At 33.2% G+C, this 16,485-nt stretch overlaps 1 protein-coding gene across 3 annotated transcripts; it reads left to right on the top strand.

Annotated features, from left to right (window-relative positions):
- The first annotated feature begins 10,861 nt into the window (after positions 1-10,861).
- On the top strand, positions 10,862-14,193 carry LOC108828282 (WPP domain-interacting tail-anchored protein 2). Of its 3 annotated transcripts, none has more exons than XM_018601916.2 (5): positions 10,862-11,089; positions 11,552-12,055; positions 12,368-13,500; positions 13,590-13,742; positions 13,855-14,193. In XM_018601916.2, exons 2-5 carry the CDS (start codon positions 11,560-11,562, stop codon positions 14,050-14,052), a joined length of 1,980 nt encoding a protein of 659 aa, XP_018457418.2. In that variant the 5' UTR covers positions 10,862-11,089; positions 11,552-11,559; the 3' UTR covers positions 14,053-14,193. The 3 variants fall into 3 exon arrangements, with proteins under 3 accessions (XP_018457418.2, XP_018457417.2, XP_018457419.2); XM_018601915.2 differs by having other exon boundaries at positions 10,862-11,152; XM_018601917.2 differs by having other exon boundaries at positions 10,865-11,152; positions 13,590-13,746.
- Positions 14,194-16,485: the final 2,292 nt, after the last annotated feature.

Here is a 16,485-nt window from a genome sequence, read left to right as displayed (position 1 = left end):
TTTCAGGCTTGTGTTTATCAGAAGATCAAATTAAGAGTTTATCTTTGGAGGAGATTGAATCAATCATGCGTTTGAATCGGAAGCTCATTGACGTTGTTTAAGTTTTGAAATGTGTTATCAATAGTATACTCTTCTATTGGTTAAGCTGTGGCTTTTGTTAGATTTTCTATTAATTAAATTTTTTGTTTTACTTTTGTAGAATTCGCGATATTGTAATGATATAAATCAATAATAAAGATATTTTTCTCACTATTAATAGGTGAGAGAGAGAGATAGAGAGAGAGAGAGGCAGAGAGAGGGAGAGGGAGGGAGGAGAGAGGAGGGATGGCGGAGGGAGGAGGGAGGAGGGAGGAGGGAGGATGAGAGGGGAGAGAGAGAGGGAGAGAGAGAGAGAGGGGGAGAGAGAGGGAGAGAGAGGGGGAGAGAGGGGAGAGAGAGAGAGAGAGAGAGAGAGAGAGAGAGAGAGATATATTAGTGTTTACGGTATATCCAAAAAAATATTGTATAAAAATATTGTATAATATCGAATTATTTTATATTGTACAATTGCTAACAAAATTTGACAATTTTTTGCAGGTTTCTATGGGATTTTTTTAATTCATAATTGTTCTTCTTATTTTATATTACTTATGAATTATATTTAAAAATTTTATCACATTTTCTTTTCAGGTTTCTATGGGATTGTGATACCTATGAGATTTTTATCACATTTTTTTAATACATCACTATTTCCTGTATATTTTTCTTACATTTGTTTTTTTTATTAGTTAACTTTTATTAAAAACATACTAACGATGTTGATATCTTTTTTACTTTAGTTAACATTCATTTGTTTTATTCTTATATACTTTTTGTGACTTTTTAAGTTTTTGTTTCAGTTTTATATTGAATTTAGTTCACATAATTTATGTGTACATAATTTATGTTTTAAAACATAATTTTTCTTTTAAAAAATTAAGCGACAAAGAGCCTAATTAAACCGATCAAAAAAAACAAACCGAACCGAATATAAACTAAACTGGACATAAAGCACACCGAACTAGACTAAATATGGTTTACTTCAGTTGAAAAAAAATATTAAAATCGAACTAAACAAACCAACCGAACCGAAAAAGTAACGAATTCCACCCTTACTGCATCTTGGAGATTTGCGCAAATCATGTTTCAGCATTGAAACTCTCACTTGTTCCACCTTCTCTTACATTTGAACTCAACCGATATTATATAATATTTTTATACCCGCACAGGGTGCGGGTCGGTCACCTAGTTATAAGTAATTTGCAGGTTTTTCCTTAATTTTTTGTGAAAGAGATTAGTTAAGTATTTTTATTTCCTTAAATCTGTAAGGCTTAACACGTAATTACAGTATTCCTATGAGAGCAATCGGCTGACAGTGACAACTTTCATTTTGGTGTTATCTTTTTTTTTAATACAGTATAATAAAATCTTGGAGAAACAGGCTTTCATTATTTATTTTCTTGTTTTTATAATATTTAATGAGCTAGGTTTGTCTGGTAAAATATTTCACAAAATCCATCTAGCTTAAACCTATTTTATAAAAACAATATTAATTTATATCATTTGTATATCATACTACATTAAATTTATATATGTCTTCTGTTTTTTATGTCTTCTGTATTTAAAATAATTGACATTTTATATTTTCATATATATTAAAATTAATACATATTTTATTTACCATTATTTTCTAATTAAGAGATTTATTTTTCACTAAAGTCTACCATTTATATACTGTTGTACAATCAGAAATAGACATCGATTTGCTGCTTTGATCTATTACATTGAAACTTACCGACATAAGTAATCATTAATTCACTTGTATTATGAAAGTATATGACCATGTAACTCAATACTTTTATATTACTAGTATTATGAGCCTGATGTTTGACATAATTATTTTTAGTCGGTCATGTGCATGCTTTTATCTGCCAGTTTCAATGATGAATAAGTTCAAGTTTCAATATTAAAATGTGTATATGTCAAATATATAGGTTAATCTCTCCATTGTCAAGTGTTTATATAATATATGGTATAATGCTTGCGTATTAATCATAACAATAATTGGTTTCATGTTCAATGTTTTGGATTTTGTACCGAATCATAGGTAATTTTTAAACAAGTACTTTTATTTTCATGCACGGCTTGTTGGAGATTTATTAAAATAAATATAAAGTTATTTTTGTGTCTTTTGACCGCTTGCTTTCGCAAAAGAATATTGTTGCAGCTCAAGTCTAGTTGTAAACCGTACTGCTAAGACTTGCTAAAAGATTCATAGCAATTATAATAATATATCGATAAGAAACAAAAATATATTTCAATATTTGACATTTTGTTAGATCTTTTACTGTTGCTTGGAATATTTTAATTTGATATTCGAGTTATTACATTCTGTCAGCTTAGGCAACTTGTGACACTTTTAGTCAAATAAAAATGATTCGTACGTCTTGGTTAGTCAAATAATCTTATACAAGATCTTCGTGGTTGAGAGAGGTCTTTAAGTTACAATTTTTAGTTGGCAAGAAAAAAGTTTATAATTATAATTTCATTTTAGGTCTTTCCAAAAATAATTATCCAAGGAATCAACGCTCTTTAAACAAGATTTGAACCAAGGAACTTATGTAGTGCATCGGATGGGTCTAAGTATTTGTAGCGTTATACCGAAAAATTTGTCATTTCAGTTGTCGAATGGTATCAAAGTGACTGTTAAGATCAAATTTGTTCTAATATAGCTTTGAAAGTGATTTCGAGAAACTGCACTGGCCATATTGGCATTGGCCTTATTTATCGGTCATTGAAGTGTCTGATATAGCTTTGCTTTGGCTCATATCCAAGGAAGAAATGAGTAAATCTCGTTAAGCGTATTACCAATGGTATGAGCAGTGACCAGTTTACCAACCAAAGCAGCAAAGAAGAATCCTCAGTCTCGGTCAACCATATATGTCCGAAGGGTGAATCGTTACAAACCTCAAATATGCAATGTTCAACATTTGACTTAGTTTATTTCTGGTTGATCAACCTCGGTTTTTAGATTAACAACCCGAATTTTTAATGTTTGTGAAGGGAGTTATGCTTTATGCTATGGTTGTTTACATTGAAAAGATTTTGTGAACACTCTGAGTAAGAACTTAGTTTCTTATTTTAACTAATATGCTTCTGATAAAATACTGTGAGTTTAGGTTTCATTTACAGTTCAATGGTTTAGGTGCAGGGTCGGCTGAGTTAGGGGACGGCGAATGCAACCCTCTCCGGCCCATGAGATTAAGAGTTCAATTTCAAAACTTTCTTTTCTTAAAAATTAAGTATTCTATCTTAGACTAAAAATTATTTTATATTTTATATAACTAGTTCATCACTTAAAAGATTATATAAAACAATTTAAACATACTTATACTAACTATTAGAAAATTGTAAAAAAAATATCCATGGATGTTGATTATAATGAAAAAAATCTCCGACCAATAAATAATTTGAGCCTACCAGTTCTATTTTGCATATCCAAACGCTCCGTCGTATGAAATGTTGATATGATAACGATTTTATTCAGTGCAAAATTTTAAACCACTGCTATCTCTTAGAGCATCTCCAAAGGTTCACTGTATTTTTTACTCTAAAATAGAGTAACTCTATAATAGAAATGAAGTTCGTTCCAATGGTACTCTATTTTAGAGTAAAAATAGAGTGATGAACAAAAAAAAAACAACTTACTCTATATTTGGAGTAAACCTATTTTTCATTCTAGTGAGAAATAGAGTACCATTGGAGCATTTCTTACTTTAAACTCTATTTTAGAGTGAATAATAGAGTGGGGTTGGAGATGCTCTTAACTAGCTTGCGATGAGGTCAAAATCAAAGCGCACGAGAGATCTGTCCCAAAAGCTAAAAAGCAAAATGCACTGTACTTTTCCTAACAAGAATATATTATGTTGTAGTTGAGAACATTGTGCACTGGTAATGTTTTTTTTTTTTGACAAAATGTGGACTGGTAATGTTGAAATGATAATTGTCTAACTGATGACGAAGTGGAAAGAAAATTTGTACAATAATCAGAACAATCTTTAAAAGTTTAAGTTAAAGGTTCGACATTTTTTAATATGTTAACGTCAGTGGATACAATGAAATGGCACGACCAAGTTCGAGATTGCAATTGTATGAAAACCAATTAACTATTACTTAGAGCATCTTTAATGGGATATAAGTGGAGAGATATATCTTAAATGTGAATAGTTAATAAAATAAAGTAAAAAGTGAAATTTAGTGTCATGTCACCCTAATAATCTCACCAAAACACTTCTTGTGGAAGATCTTGAGATACACATTTCTGATCACTATTTCAATTTTTTCCTTTTATTATATTATCTTAAGATGTGCTGAAATATAACAATAAAGATGCTCTAAACTCTATTTTGGTACGAGTTTTAAAGAAAACGAAGAATACAATATAAGACAATCATTTCAAAGTTTATAAGTCAACTTAATATATATACTCATTTGATTTAATTTATAATTAAATCATCTAGAAGTGCGGTTAAAATTGTTAATGTTTAGTCAAAAAATGTTAGTGCTGTTATTTCGAGGAAATGTTTAGTGGAGATGAATGTTCGATAATGCTTTTGTTGGTTTCAAATGGATATTTTTTATCGTCAACTAATTTTTTAACAATTCAGATTGTTTCTCTATATCAATATAATAATCTCTAATTTGTTTTAAAACGTTAGAAAATGAATTTAACAGTCTAAGCTCTCTGTCGCCTTTTTATTCCGAAACTGCATCCAAAACATACCAATAAATGGTCAAATGTTTACTTGAGTTTAGTTCCCTTTTATTAGAACAACTTGGTGTATTTTACTAACTAGGTAAATGATTATTGACGCAAATTGTTTGGTTTTCCCTAACACAAATCCTTTTGTTTATAGGACTGGCGATTGAACAAGTGTAAACGTATTAACAACTACAAGCTAAGATCAAATAAAATAAGGGAAGAGTAGATGGGCGGTCCGGTTAGCGCAGAGATCGAGGTCATTATTAGTTGGCCTCGGGACTTGCAATTTCCAAAAGACCTAAAGAAACCTTATAATAATGGAATATCCAGCCTACGCCTTTATCATTTCTATTTTAAATTCTTTAATTATCGACAATACTTTAACCCTATGCAGCATTATTAACAGTCGATACTTTTTTCATTTGTGTATTGCTGCTAGTACCTACTTTATTTCTTTTTAATTACGCAATAAGACTAGCCACATCAGAACTAGGTGAAGAAAGTAAAATGCACAAACAAAATTTACTCTAATTTTTTTAAAAAATTACTTTTTTACTCTCTTTTCAACTTTTGTTTTAATTTTTTATTTTCACTTTTTATTTTCCTATCATTTACTCCATATTTCTCAATCACACGCTCCTTTCATTATTTTTCTGGTATTGAATATATAACGTATCAAACACGTATTATTTTAGATTTTTTAAGTACTTATGAATTATTTAGTTAGCACACGCACATAAATATATGAAAGGACCAGATAAATAATTGTTTTTTGCCAGCAAATAATGGTTTTTATATGTTTTGAAATAGTAAATCTAGTAATATGTTTTCTAACACCATTAAAAGTTTTAAACCAAAATTATTACATTTTTAAAATTAAACTGTAGAAGGATTTGAATTGTAAAACACAACCTAGTAGATTTAGTTCTAAGTATCATCTAAATGGCATCATCACTTAAAAGTAGGCAATTAAGTTAACGTTTACATTCTGGTTTCGTATTATTATCAAAAAATTTGAAATTATCCAAAACTATTTGTAGTTTGATTCATTTACAATTTGGTTCCGATGATATTTAGTTTAGACTTGGTTTGGAGTTAGTTCAAATATTATTAATTTATAAGGTTTATGCGAACAAATGTGGTTCTTAAAAAAATAGTTGTATGGAATAATATTTGAGTGATAAAAACATTTTACAAATAAAACAAATATTTAATAGGTGAAAATATGAATATATGAAACTTGAATCAATTTTGGTTTAATTTTGTTGAACTTTTAATTTATAATTTATGGGAATAATATAATTTGTAACCGTCTAAATAACTTGGAATCCTACCTTAATTACACATCCATTTCTTTTATTTTTATGTGGGTAACTCCACACCACTTTGGACTTAAAAAGTTAAAAATATATATAAATATGTTTTTTCACAAAAACATACGTCACTCAACAATGTTATATGATTGGTAAAATACTTCTTTCTCTTGGATCCAGATTGGTTTAATAGTTTGATTAACCAAATCACGTGTGCAAATCAGTCATGTATTTAGCTTTCATTTACTATCGTAGTTTTATGATTATACACACAAATTAACTAAACATTATTATTTTCTAAACAAAAATATTATTAGTTATATATTTAACAACATTTCAATCAGTGATAAAACATACCAGAAAATATAAAAAATCATGTGATATAAAATTTCATAAGTATGTTAAATACATCGTTTTCATTTTGAAGTGAATATACCTGATAGCAACATGTTTGGTAAAAAAAATATTATTAATTATATATTTAACGAAATTTTTATCAGTGATAAAACATACCAGAAAATATAAAATACCATGTAATGTAAAATAAAAATATATAAAATTTTAGAAGTATGTTATTTGGATACATGTTTTTTGTAAGACTTGGATACGTCTTTTTTCATTTTGAAGTGAATATACCTGATAGCAACATGTTTGGTAAAAGAAAATGCTCCGCACATACGATTGCGACAATGTATAAACATGAAAGCATTACCTATCTGTGCGTGAAGGCAAAGGCCTAGGAGAATCTTGAGTTTTGACCATCTCAAGACCGCAATCATTTAACGTATTTCTCGTATTCATCTTTAATAGAAACGCATCATCACTTACCACAAACTTTAATAGTATAATTTTACCCCCCAAAATTAATATAGATAGATGGATCCTTTTTTTTTTAATAGCTGGAGTTTACGGACAACATAAATCTAGATCTAAGAGCTTATAACACTCATAGATGTTTTTGATATCAGCCATTAACCCTACAAAGAAATCGTACATATTTTTTCTGGAATCCGAGACAACTTTGACACGTGCTAATTAATAGTTTTTGTAATATCGTGTGCATAGCTCTTACGCCACAAAATTTCTGTCAAAGTAACATTATACTTAACATGCACGAGCAGCACGACAACAAAGAAATCTGCTGATCACATTAAGTAAACAATGAAACCAGCATGGTTTCTACACATTTCCCATTCATAGTCACCGTCACTCACGAGCCCAATCACCATCACTCTACACCACATACCCATCACATTTTAGAATGCCCAGTTTTATTACTCGTAAAATCTTGACCACTTGCTTTCGCAAAAGAATATTGTTGCAGCTCAAGTCTAGTTGTAAACCGTACTGCTAAGACTTACTAAAAAAGATTCATCAAAAAGTTTCAAAAAAAAAAAAACCTTGACCCAACCATCTCGATCAGAATTTGACCTATATATTTTCATTATCAACATTGACAGTTTACTAAACCTAATACTATATGATAAAACATTCAAAGATCGTTCACGTGTACATAGATATGAACCCAAAAAGCTAGCATACTCCATATTCTGGAATTAAACCCGGCGCTTTAGATGATATTTTAGCACGATTTCTGATCTAAGTTTCCTTCTCTTTTTTTTTCGCCAAATGTTCTTTTATTTATTTATAGTTTGGTTCGGATAATAAAATGGAGAATTTGTGAGATGTACATAAGAGAGGAAAAACTCAATGTTGTGAATGCAAACAAAGTCCCACATTGGAAGTTTAGACAAATAATGTCTAGTATATAAAGAGATGTCCAACTCTGATTAGTACGAGGCCTTTTGGGAAGGAGTCCCAAAAACAAATCCATGCGGGCTTTGCCTTCGGGTCCAAAGTGGACAATATCGTACTAATCGGACAAGATAGAGTTGGACGTGGGCTTGAAAAAGCCCAACAATTGGTATCAGAGCCGGGATGACGAATATCTGCAAAAAGACCAAAATACCCTTCAAATTCGAAGTAGTGCTTCCTTCGATGGGAAAGGAGGGGCTTGTAGCAGAGACCAGTCAAAGATCCTGGGAGCTTCGGTTGTGGGAGAAGAATCCTCAAGATGACTTCGCGAATAAGTGGTGTCGGAGACTTGTATCGAAAGTCTCTCCCTAACGACGATACAAGATTAGGTGGGTATTCCTAACGGTGCTGCAAAGATTAGGTGGTGAATGTCCTAATGGTGCAATAAGGGTTAGGTGGATAAATCCTAATGGTGTAACAAGGGTTAGGTGAAGAGTCTCGTTGGTGATTACGGCGGGTATAAGAGGTGTGCCAGGTTTCGCTGGAGGTTGGAAATCAAGTGTTTATGTGGTACTTGGTTTGAGAGGAGGTTTGTTGTGAATGCAAACAAAGTCCCACATTGGAAGTTTAGACAAATAATGTCTAGTATATAAAGAGATGTCCAACTCTGATTAGTACGAGGCCTTTTGGGAAGGAGTCCCAGAAACAAATCCATGCGGGCTTTGCCTTCGGGCCCAAAGTGGACAATATCGTACTAATCGGACAAGATAGAGTTGGACGTGGGCTTGAAAAAGCCCAACACTCAAAAATATAGCAATTCTACAGTTGCAACCGTGGATAAAATAATTAGCATACAATTGTGACCAAAATCTCCTTTTAGACGCGTGCGTTTGATGTTGACGCTTTAAAACTAAATTTATAATACTATACTATATAGCATATATTATAGTCCAAAGATTGTGACAACTAAGAATAAAGCGTTGTACTATACATATACATAGAATAGTATTTCACTTATACATAAATGTTGTGAGGTGTATTAGTAAGCAATACTATATTATAAAAGTTAAATTTATGACAATTACACAAATTTTAAATCATAAACTCTAAACTCTAAAACCAAACTCAAATTCTAAACCCTAAACCCAAACTCAAACTCTAAATTCTAAACCATAAATCCAAATCCAAACTCTAAATTCTAAACCCTAAACCCTAAATCCAAACTCTAAATCAAAACCCAATCTCTAAACTCAAATTCTAAACCCAAATCCAAACTTTAAACCCTAAACCCTAAACCTAAATTCAAACTCTAAACCTTAAACCCAAACCCAAACTCTAAACCTTAAACCCAAACCATATACCCTAAACCTAAACCATATACCCTAAACCCAAACTCTATACCCAAACCATATACCCTAAACCCAAACTCTAATCCTAGGATAAACCCTAAACCCAAACCATAAACCCAAATCGTAAACTCTAAACCCAAATCCTAAACTCTAAACCCAAACCATATACCCTAAACACAAACCCTAAACCATATACCCAAACCATATACCCTAAACACTAGACCCAGACTCTAAACCCAAAACTATGAACCATAAACCCAAACCATATACCCTAAACCCAAACTCTAAACCCAGACCCTAAACCCAAACCATATACTCTAAATCCAAACCCTAATCCTAAACCTTAAAGCCCTAAACCCAAACTATTATCCATTACGTGACTATACTATACATATTGTGATATGGAATACTCGACACATCCACAAACTTTGTATATATAAAAATTTTCTAAAATTTCCTTATATAGAGAGAGAGATGATGAGCGGCAACGGTGTTGGAGGACAAAACAATGTAACTGATGAAGTAATGAGTAAGGATCATGAGGTAGAGAAGGAGATACAAATTGCAAAAGAAAAAAAAATATATCATACTATACTATAATTTAAAATAGTACAACACAAAACGTACTGTTTATCTTCTCCAATAATTCTATAGATTCTCTGTTTTTTGGTCCACATATATTGGAAAGTAACAAAACAGTAAATCCATACAATTATATGAAGAAAAAATCAGACGATCACTTGTTGGATATGCTAATTATATGTTGTATAAAGTAAGTTTCATAAAACTTGTAAATATTCATTTAATTTAATATAATTGGAAAAAAATAATTTCATAAGAATGAAAACAACAATAAAAGTGAAAGTGGGAATGAACAAAAAATGAGAGTGAGAATGAACAGGAAATGAGAGTGGAAATAAATGGTAGTTTTTGTCATTATACATATGATACAAAAAATATCATAACCATGAAGTTGAAATGGTTATAAAGTTGTTTTTTTGTTTTACAATGTCTATGCATTGCAATTCCCCATAATAAAATTGTGTAATCATCTAATACGAATATATACACATATATAAATAACTCAAAACCGCAACTCAAATTACGATCTAAGTTACCTTTGCGCATATGTTGTTAACATTCACCACACAGAATAAAGAAAAAACGTTAAAATGATCATTACCATATATATATCACCTAACCATTCACAACCAAAGCTAGTCATAAAAATGGAACTAGAGCGTTCTACATCATACATGTGGTTGTCATACTGTTAATAAATTAATTCACAGAGATGCCATGCTACCATAAATTGCTCTAAAATCAATAATAAAACTGTAGTACAGAACTAAAATTATATGTAAAATAATTGCTTTGTAATTAATACTATGTATAAAAGAAATCACAATCTTAAGTGCGAATATATCCTGTTATTTCCACATTAAAGAAGAATATATATATGCTCAGTAACATTTAAAAAAAAATATTTTTAAAAGTTTGAAAATTTAACATTAAATTGTCTTAAACTATATACATATCTGAAGTTAGTGTTACAGACATCACGAGAGGAAAAGAGATTTTGTCATTTTAGGCCTTTTTGGCTGTAAATAAACCAATAAGAAGCAGACAAACCTTAAAGTTGTTTTCTTCTCAATAATTCAAACGTCCACCACAGAAAAAAAGAAGAAACCTCGGCTAACGTGCGCACAACTCCAATCCCACCAAGTCTCACAACTATCATGCGCGCGCTTTCCTTTATCATTAGCTGACTCGTAAACAAGCTGCGCATTTTAGCATTATCTCTGAAACCCACCAAACTCGGGGTACGTTGACGGACAAAGCTTCCTGATCGGTTTCTTCATCTACCCACGAGTTAGCTTAAAACCTCATCGGTACAGTTATATCTCTTCCCAGATCCTGTCTGATTTCTCAACTCTCTGTCTTGTCTGTTCCAAGTAAGACCATTTTTTGTTTCTTGTTTTTTTTTTTCTTTTAAAACTTGTTGGGTTTTGATCTTTCATGGTAAAGTTTGAATCTTTTGTGGTAATAGATCAGTAACTGAGTTAAATGGATCTCTTTTGTCTTAACAGAATTGTACAAGTCAATATGTGATCAAGTAAACTTACTTGTCAAGTTGACTTTCTCATAAAGTGGGCACTTTTGATCTGAGTAAAGATATTTTTGAGTAGTACCCAGATAACATTTTCAATTATGGGATTAAGTTTATCTTTATTAGCCTGAATGTTCTGTAATTAGTTAACTAATTATTGGTTTTATATAGAAAGAGAATGCCTTTATGGTAGTTTTTTCTTGTTTCTAGTAGCTAAGCTTTGAAGTATTGATTTTTTTTTCAGGTTCAAGAATGGAGGAAACATCTCAGGAAGATCACGGTGAAGAAGCCTTGTCTAGTAGGAGTGAGGAGGAGGAGCAAGCGAGAGAAGGGATGTTTAAGATACTGACAAAGCTAGAGATAGACTCGGCTTACACCAGCGAAAAGCTGCTGAACCTGCATGTTCTACTTATGCACCTTTTGGCTTGGGATAACGATCTCGAAGGGATGGGGACGACGCTTGGCTCTTCCGCAGCGTCTTTTGAGAAAGCTTTGACGTTTGATCTGTTGTGTGGTATATTGGAGTCTGAGTTAAAGGACGTGGACGAGGTTTTGGATGAGCTGGAAGCGCAGATCGTTGACACTTCTTATAAGTTATCTGCTTGCAAAGAGGTGAGCTATAACGTTATGGAAGGCAAATTGGCTGAATCTGCAGAGTCTTTGAAGCAGTCTAGGGGACAAGTCTCGGAGATCACTTTGCAATTGGCTCAGCTTCGAAGAACACTTCATTACATAAGAAATGGAACAAGTAAGACTTTCTCACAATATGGTTGCTTTAAATTTTGGTTTGCATAGTTCTAAACATCGGTCTAGGCAGTTTAAACCATTCTAAATTAGTTATAGGTAACAGCATAAACGATTTTCTTAAATTCCGATTTATACGATCAAATTGATTTAAGCCATTCTAAATCGGTCTAGGCAGTTTAAACCATTCTAAATTAGTTATAGGTCAATAGCCGAAATGATTTTCTTAAATTCCGATTTATACAATTCAAATTGATTTAAACCATTCTAAACCGATTTAAGTCGATCTAATTATTATTGACAAACATGTTGGCAGGTGAAAATGAAGAGTCAGTGGAGTATTCAGGAAACAATCAAGATTTAAGGCAGAAGTATGCGTTGAGACCATCTGACTTGAGGCACAAAAATGCTCTGAGGATGCTGGAGAAGTCACTGTCAAGAGAGCTAGAGCTTGAGAAGAAGCTAATGGAGTTCCAGCAGAACGAAGAACAGCTGAAACTCAAGCTACACTACACGGAAGAGGTATCTTCTAGGATGGAGGAAGCATCAGAGTTTATATGGGGACGGTTTCTTGAAGCAGAGAATTCCTCAGAGGTGTTTATGGGTGTCTCAAAGGAGCTCGTTGGCCGTCTTCAGATTATCCAGTTTAGTCAGAATGGGGCAGCTCAGCGTGAAGCAGAACTTAAGGCTAAGCTTGAAGATATCACTGCACAGCTCGAAGCTAGAGATCTTGAGGTGAAACAGCTTGAGGGAACAATTCAAGAGAATCAAGAGATAGTTTCAGAAGTAGTTACTTTGAGGGAACATGTGAAGTTAACTGAACAGAAACTGAAAGATACTGAGGTTGAGCTGAAGAGCGTCAATGCCTCCAAACAAGAAGTTCTGGTACATCTTGCTGAGATGGAGAATGCGAATGAGTCAGTCAAAGAAAGCCTCTTTGAGGCTGAGAGCAGAGCTGAGAGTGGAGAGACCAAGATTAAAGAGCTAAACGCTGCAAACCTTGAACTTACCGAGGAACTAAGTTTCCTCAAAGATGCTGATGATAAGAAGACAAAGAAGGTGAACTCGCTGGAGAAGCAGCTCAGGGAATTAGAGTTTCAATTACAAAACTCCAAGGTATCATCTGAAGCATTTCAAGAACAGCAGAACATGCTGTACTCAGCAATATGGGACATGGAGACCTTGATCGAAGATCTCAAGTCTAAAGCCTCTAAAGCTGAGAGTAGAACAGAGACAGTTGAGGAGCAGTGCATTGTGCTTTCTACAACCAACTCTGCACTTAACAAAGAAGTGACATCTCTGAGGCAAAGAGCCAAATCCTTGGAAGCATCATTGGATCTAATTAACAAAGAAAAAGAGAAATATGCGCAAGAAATAGCTACGAGGAACAAGCTTTTGATGGATATGGTGATGCAGTTATCCAGTGAAAGGGAACGTATAAAAGAACAGGTACATGTCTCTATGTGCCTGATTTTTTTTTTTTTTGCTTTGTCAAGAAAAGTGGGCACACAAGCCAACCATTAATGTCTTTTTTGCAGCTATATTCTTTGGCAAAGGAAAATGAAAAACTGAGAGTGAACCAGTGCTCAGAGGGAAGTAAATACCAAAGGAATGGAACTTATGATGGGGACAAAGAGCTGCCTACTACCACAGATGGTGGCGGAATAGGGGGACTTGCTGAAAGTCTGCAGGCAGGTATTTGGTCTGCGTGCAGATATTTTTTTTAACATTTTCTTGTGTAGTAGGGAAAGCGAAATATAGATCATTGTCTCTATTGTACTAATTTTTTCTCTCTATGAACAGGAGGGTGAGACAACAAGGGAAGAACCACAAAATAATGTTGAACCAGAGGTTCCTTCTGCCTCTGAATATAGTAGTATGAACACAGAGATCAGAAGGGCAAGCAACTTAAGACACATACCAGTTTTTGCAGTAGCTTTTGTGCTGTTTCTTTCATTCTTTGCTTTGGCTTTTGTTAAAGGAAAAACAAGTTCAATTTGAAAAATCTGATTTGTCTCTCTTGAGAAAGTATATCATTATTTGTACATTGTGTTGTAATTACTCGATTCTCTTGTATTTATATTCAAGCAATGTATCTCAACTGTTGTTTTATTTACCTCTACAAAAAAAAGTAATTCAAGATTTTTTTTGTCAACAGTTACGCAACTATAAAGTGATTTCCTATAATTGAAGGTGGACTAATATGTAATCTATAATATAATGAGCCACTTTACTCATTCCCAAGGTGACACGTCATCACTCTTCTTTTTTCGGTGGGCCCACTTAAATAATTATTTCTTCAAACGTTTGCTAAGCGCCCATTAAAAACCCGATTCATCTGGGACCCATTATGAAGTCCTGCGCATTAACATTATCGTACTCCAAAGTAACCAAAACTCAGGCGTTTAAGGTTGGACTTTATTAGGTCTCAAATAGTCTCCACTTTCAATCTACGACGATTCAACATCATTGTCTCATCTTCATCTCAACTTTTTATCTTCCATATATCCGTCTCCTTCTCTTTCTCACTCTCCCATGAACGTTTTTCTTCTGCTATGCATTCTCTATTTCACATCAAAGTCAATTACTACGCCGAGCTCTCCGTCTCCCTCGCTTACTATCAAAGCTTGATGCAGCTGGTAACCGAAGAACACTTGAAACCCTATAAATAGGAGAGGGTTGAGACGGATATCACATCTCATACACGCTCTATGAGTTTATCTTCTCTCGAAAAAATCTAGAACCATCCTTTGAAATTGTCTGCCTCCAATGCAATTTCTGCTCAACCTGTTATTCACGACGCAACGTTTGATGATATCCGCCTTGGTTGGTCTTTTCCGGTAGTTGTTGGCCGGCTCCTTCGTTTTTGGGATTCAGGAAACATCAAGAAGAATGGAGAGCTCATGAGTAATACCCTCCTGCTTCTAGATGAAAAGGTCAGAACACATCACTCTCACATGGTCGCTTCATCAGTTTAACAGTTCTATTCATAACTCTGCCTTTAAGCCATGACTAAACAGAAACTCTTGCATCGCAGGTAACCTCTACCTCAACTCCACACCGCAAACGACTACACATCTTGCGACTCATATTTGACAAAAGGTTTTCTAACCGTCTTAAGGAAATTATACATTTAAATAACGTTGATGTGTCGCTTATGAAAAAATTTCTTATGTTCACAGCTTGGGTGAACGCTTTCCACGTGTTGAGGCAATTGGAGAGATTTAAAAGAAAGAACTTGCCTCAATTGGAAATCTTGACACATACCTCTCCAAGTCAACCGACAAGGTAACTATGACTACACCATCCTTTTTAAACGAATACTTTATCTATTTATACCCTGCCAAATTATGTCTTCTCAACTGTCTTTGTCATACCCCAGTCCCCAGGAAGATGATTTCTCATTGACACATAAGTCCTATACTCACTGTTCCAAGCGTAGTTGTATTTGTTCCATAGTTGAATTTATATTATATTCTCTGGCATTTCGGTTGTCGTCTAATTGTCTTTATATGACAATGCAGCAGCAACTTCTATGGGGCATTTAAGCTCATGCTATTTGACCTAATATTTGGAGGTTTGCTGAGCTTTCATTGGTATCATAATATACCTTATACTTTTTTCCTATTTTTTGAAATATACCCTATACTTTGTTTTTTATTTTCCTTTTTTGTGTAGCATCTATTTAAATTGATGTGGTTGACGAAAAATATATGCAGAACCTAAAAAATTGAAGGCCTTTATTTATTCAGAGTCAAAATTCATCATCTATGTTTCTGTAATTTCGTTGTTAATGTTTCTATTTTCTCTCCGACTTTTGAATCCTGTAAAGAAAGAGCTGGCACTTGCATCAAAGAAAATCAAAGGGAAGCCGTTGAATCTTTGGAGGTAACTAAAAACTTCTTTCTCTACCGGTTTATAATAAGGAACATGCTTATGTAATGTTTTCAGACATGAGTGAAAAAGAAGCTATAGAGATGAGAGCAACCATGGGTCTGAATTGGAAGGATAGTTTATGTGTGTACCCTAGGGAAACACGTGAAGGAAGAAAAACAAAACATGTTCTCCATCTCACAGTGGCAGGAGAAAGAAAACAAATCTCTAGACACTCATTTGTAGCAATGAACTCTTATCAAGTAACTAGCTATTTGATCAGATCCAGTTATGATATATGTATGCATTTTATTCTGTTACGTGGGTTAATGATTTTATATGTGAATATCATTGTAGCTATATATTTTAAGCTGCATGACTCCAAGACTAAGCCCAAAATTAAGGTAGGTTTAATTAGAATTTTTCACTCCAAATCACATTCATTTTGGGTTAGATTACTCATTACTTACATAAATATGTTTTGTAGAAACCCGATGACTTTGTTTGGCTGCACTTGAAGCATGTATATAGAAGAATGCTTCATATAAAGGTCTGGTGACT

Source organism: Raphanus sativus, chromosome 9 (genome assembly GCF_000801105.2).
Source record: "Raphanus sativus cultivar WK10039 chromosome 9, ASM80110v3, whole genome shotgun sequence".
Lineage (NCBI taxonomy): Eukaryota > Viridiplantae > Streptophyta > Magnoliopsida > Brassicales > Brassicaceae > Raphanus > Raphanus sativus.
This window is presented reverse-complemented; position numbering and strand designations above follow the sequence as displayed.

Bases quoted from the DNA above. Each gene is read 5' to 3' on its own strand.
- LOC108828282 (XM_018601916.2), top strand. From the start codon at position 11,560: ATGGAGGAAACATCTCAGGAAGATCACGGTGAAGAAGCCTTGTCTAGT. The intron at 13,501-13,589 runs GTACATGTCTCT...TCTTTTTTGCAG, and splicing joins GGGAACGTATAAAAGAACAG to CTATATTCTTTGGCAAAGGA. The intron at 13,743-13,854 runs GCAGGTATTTGG...CTCTATGAACAG, and splicing joins GACTTGCTGAAAGTCTGCAG to GAGGGTGAGACAACAAGGGA.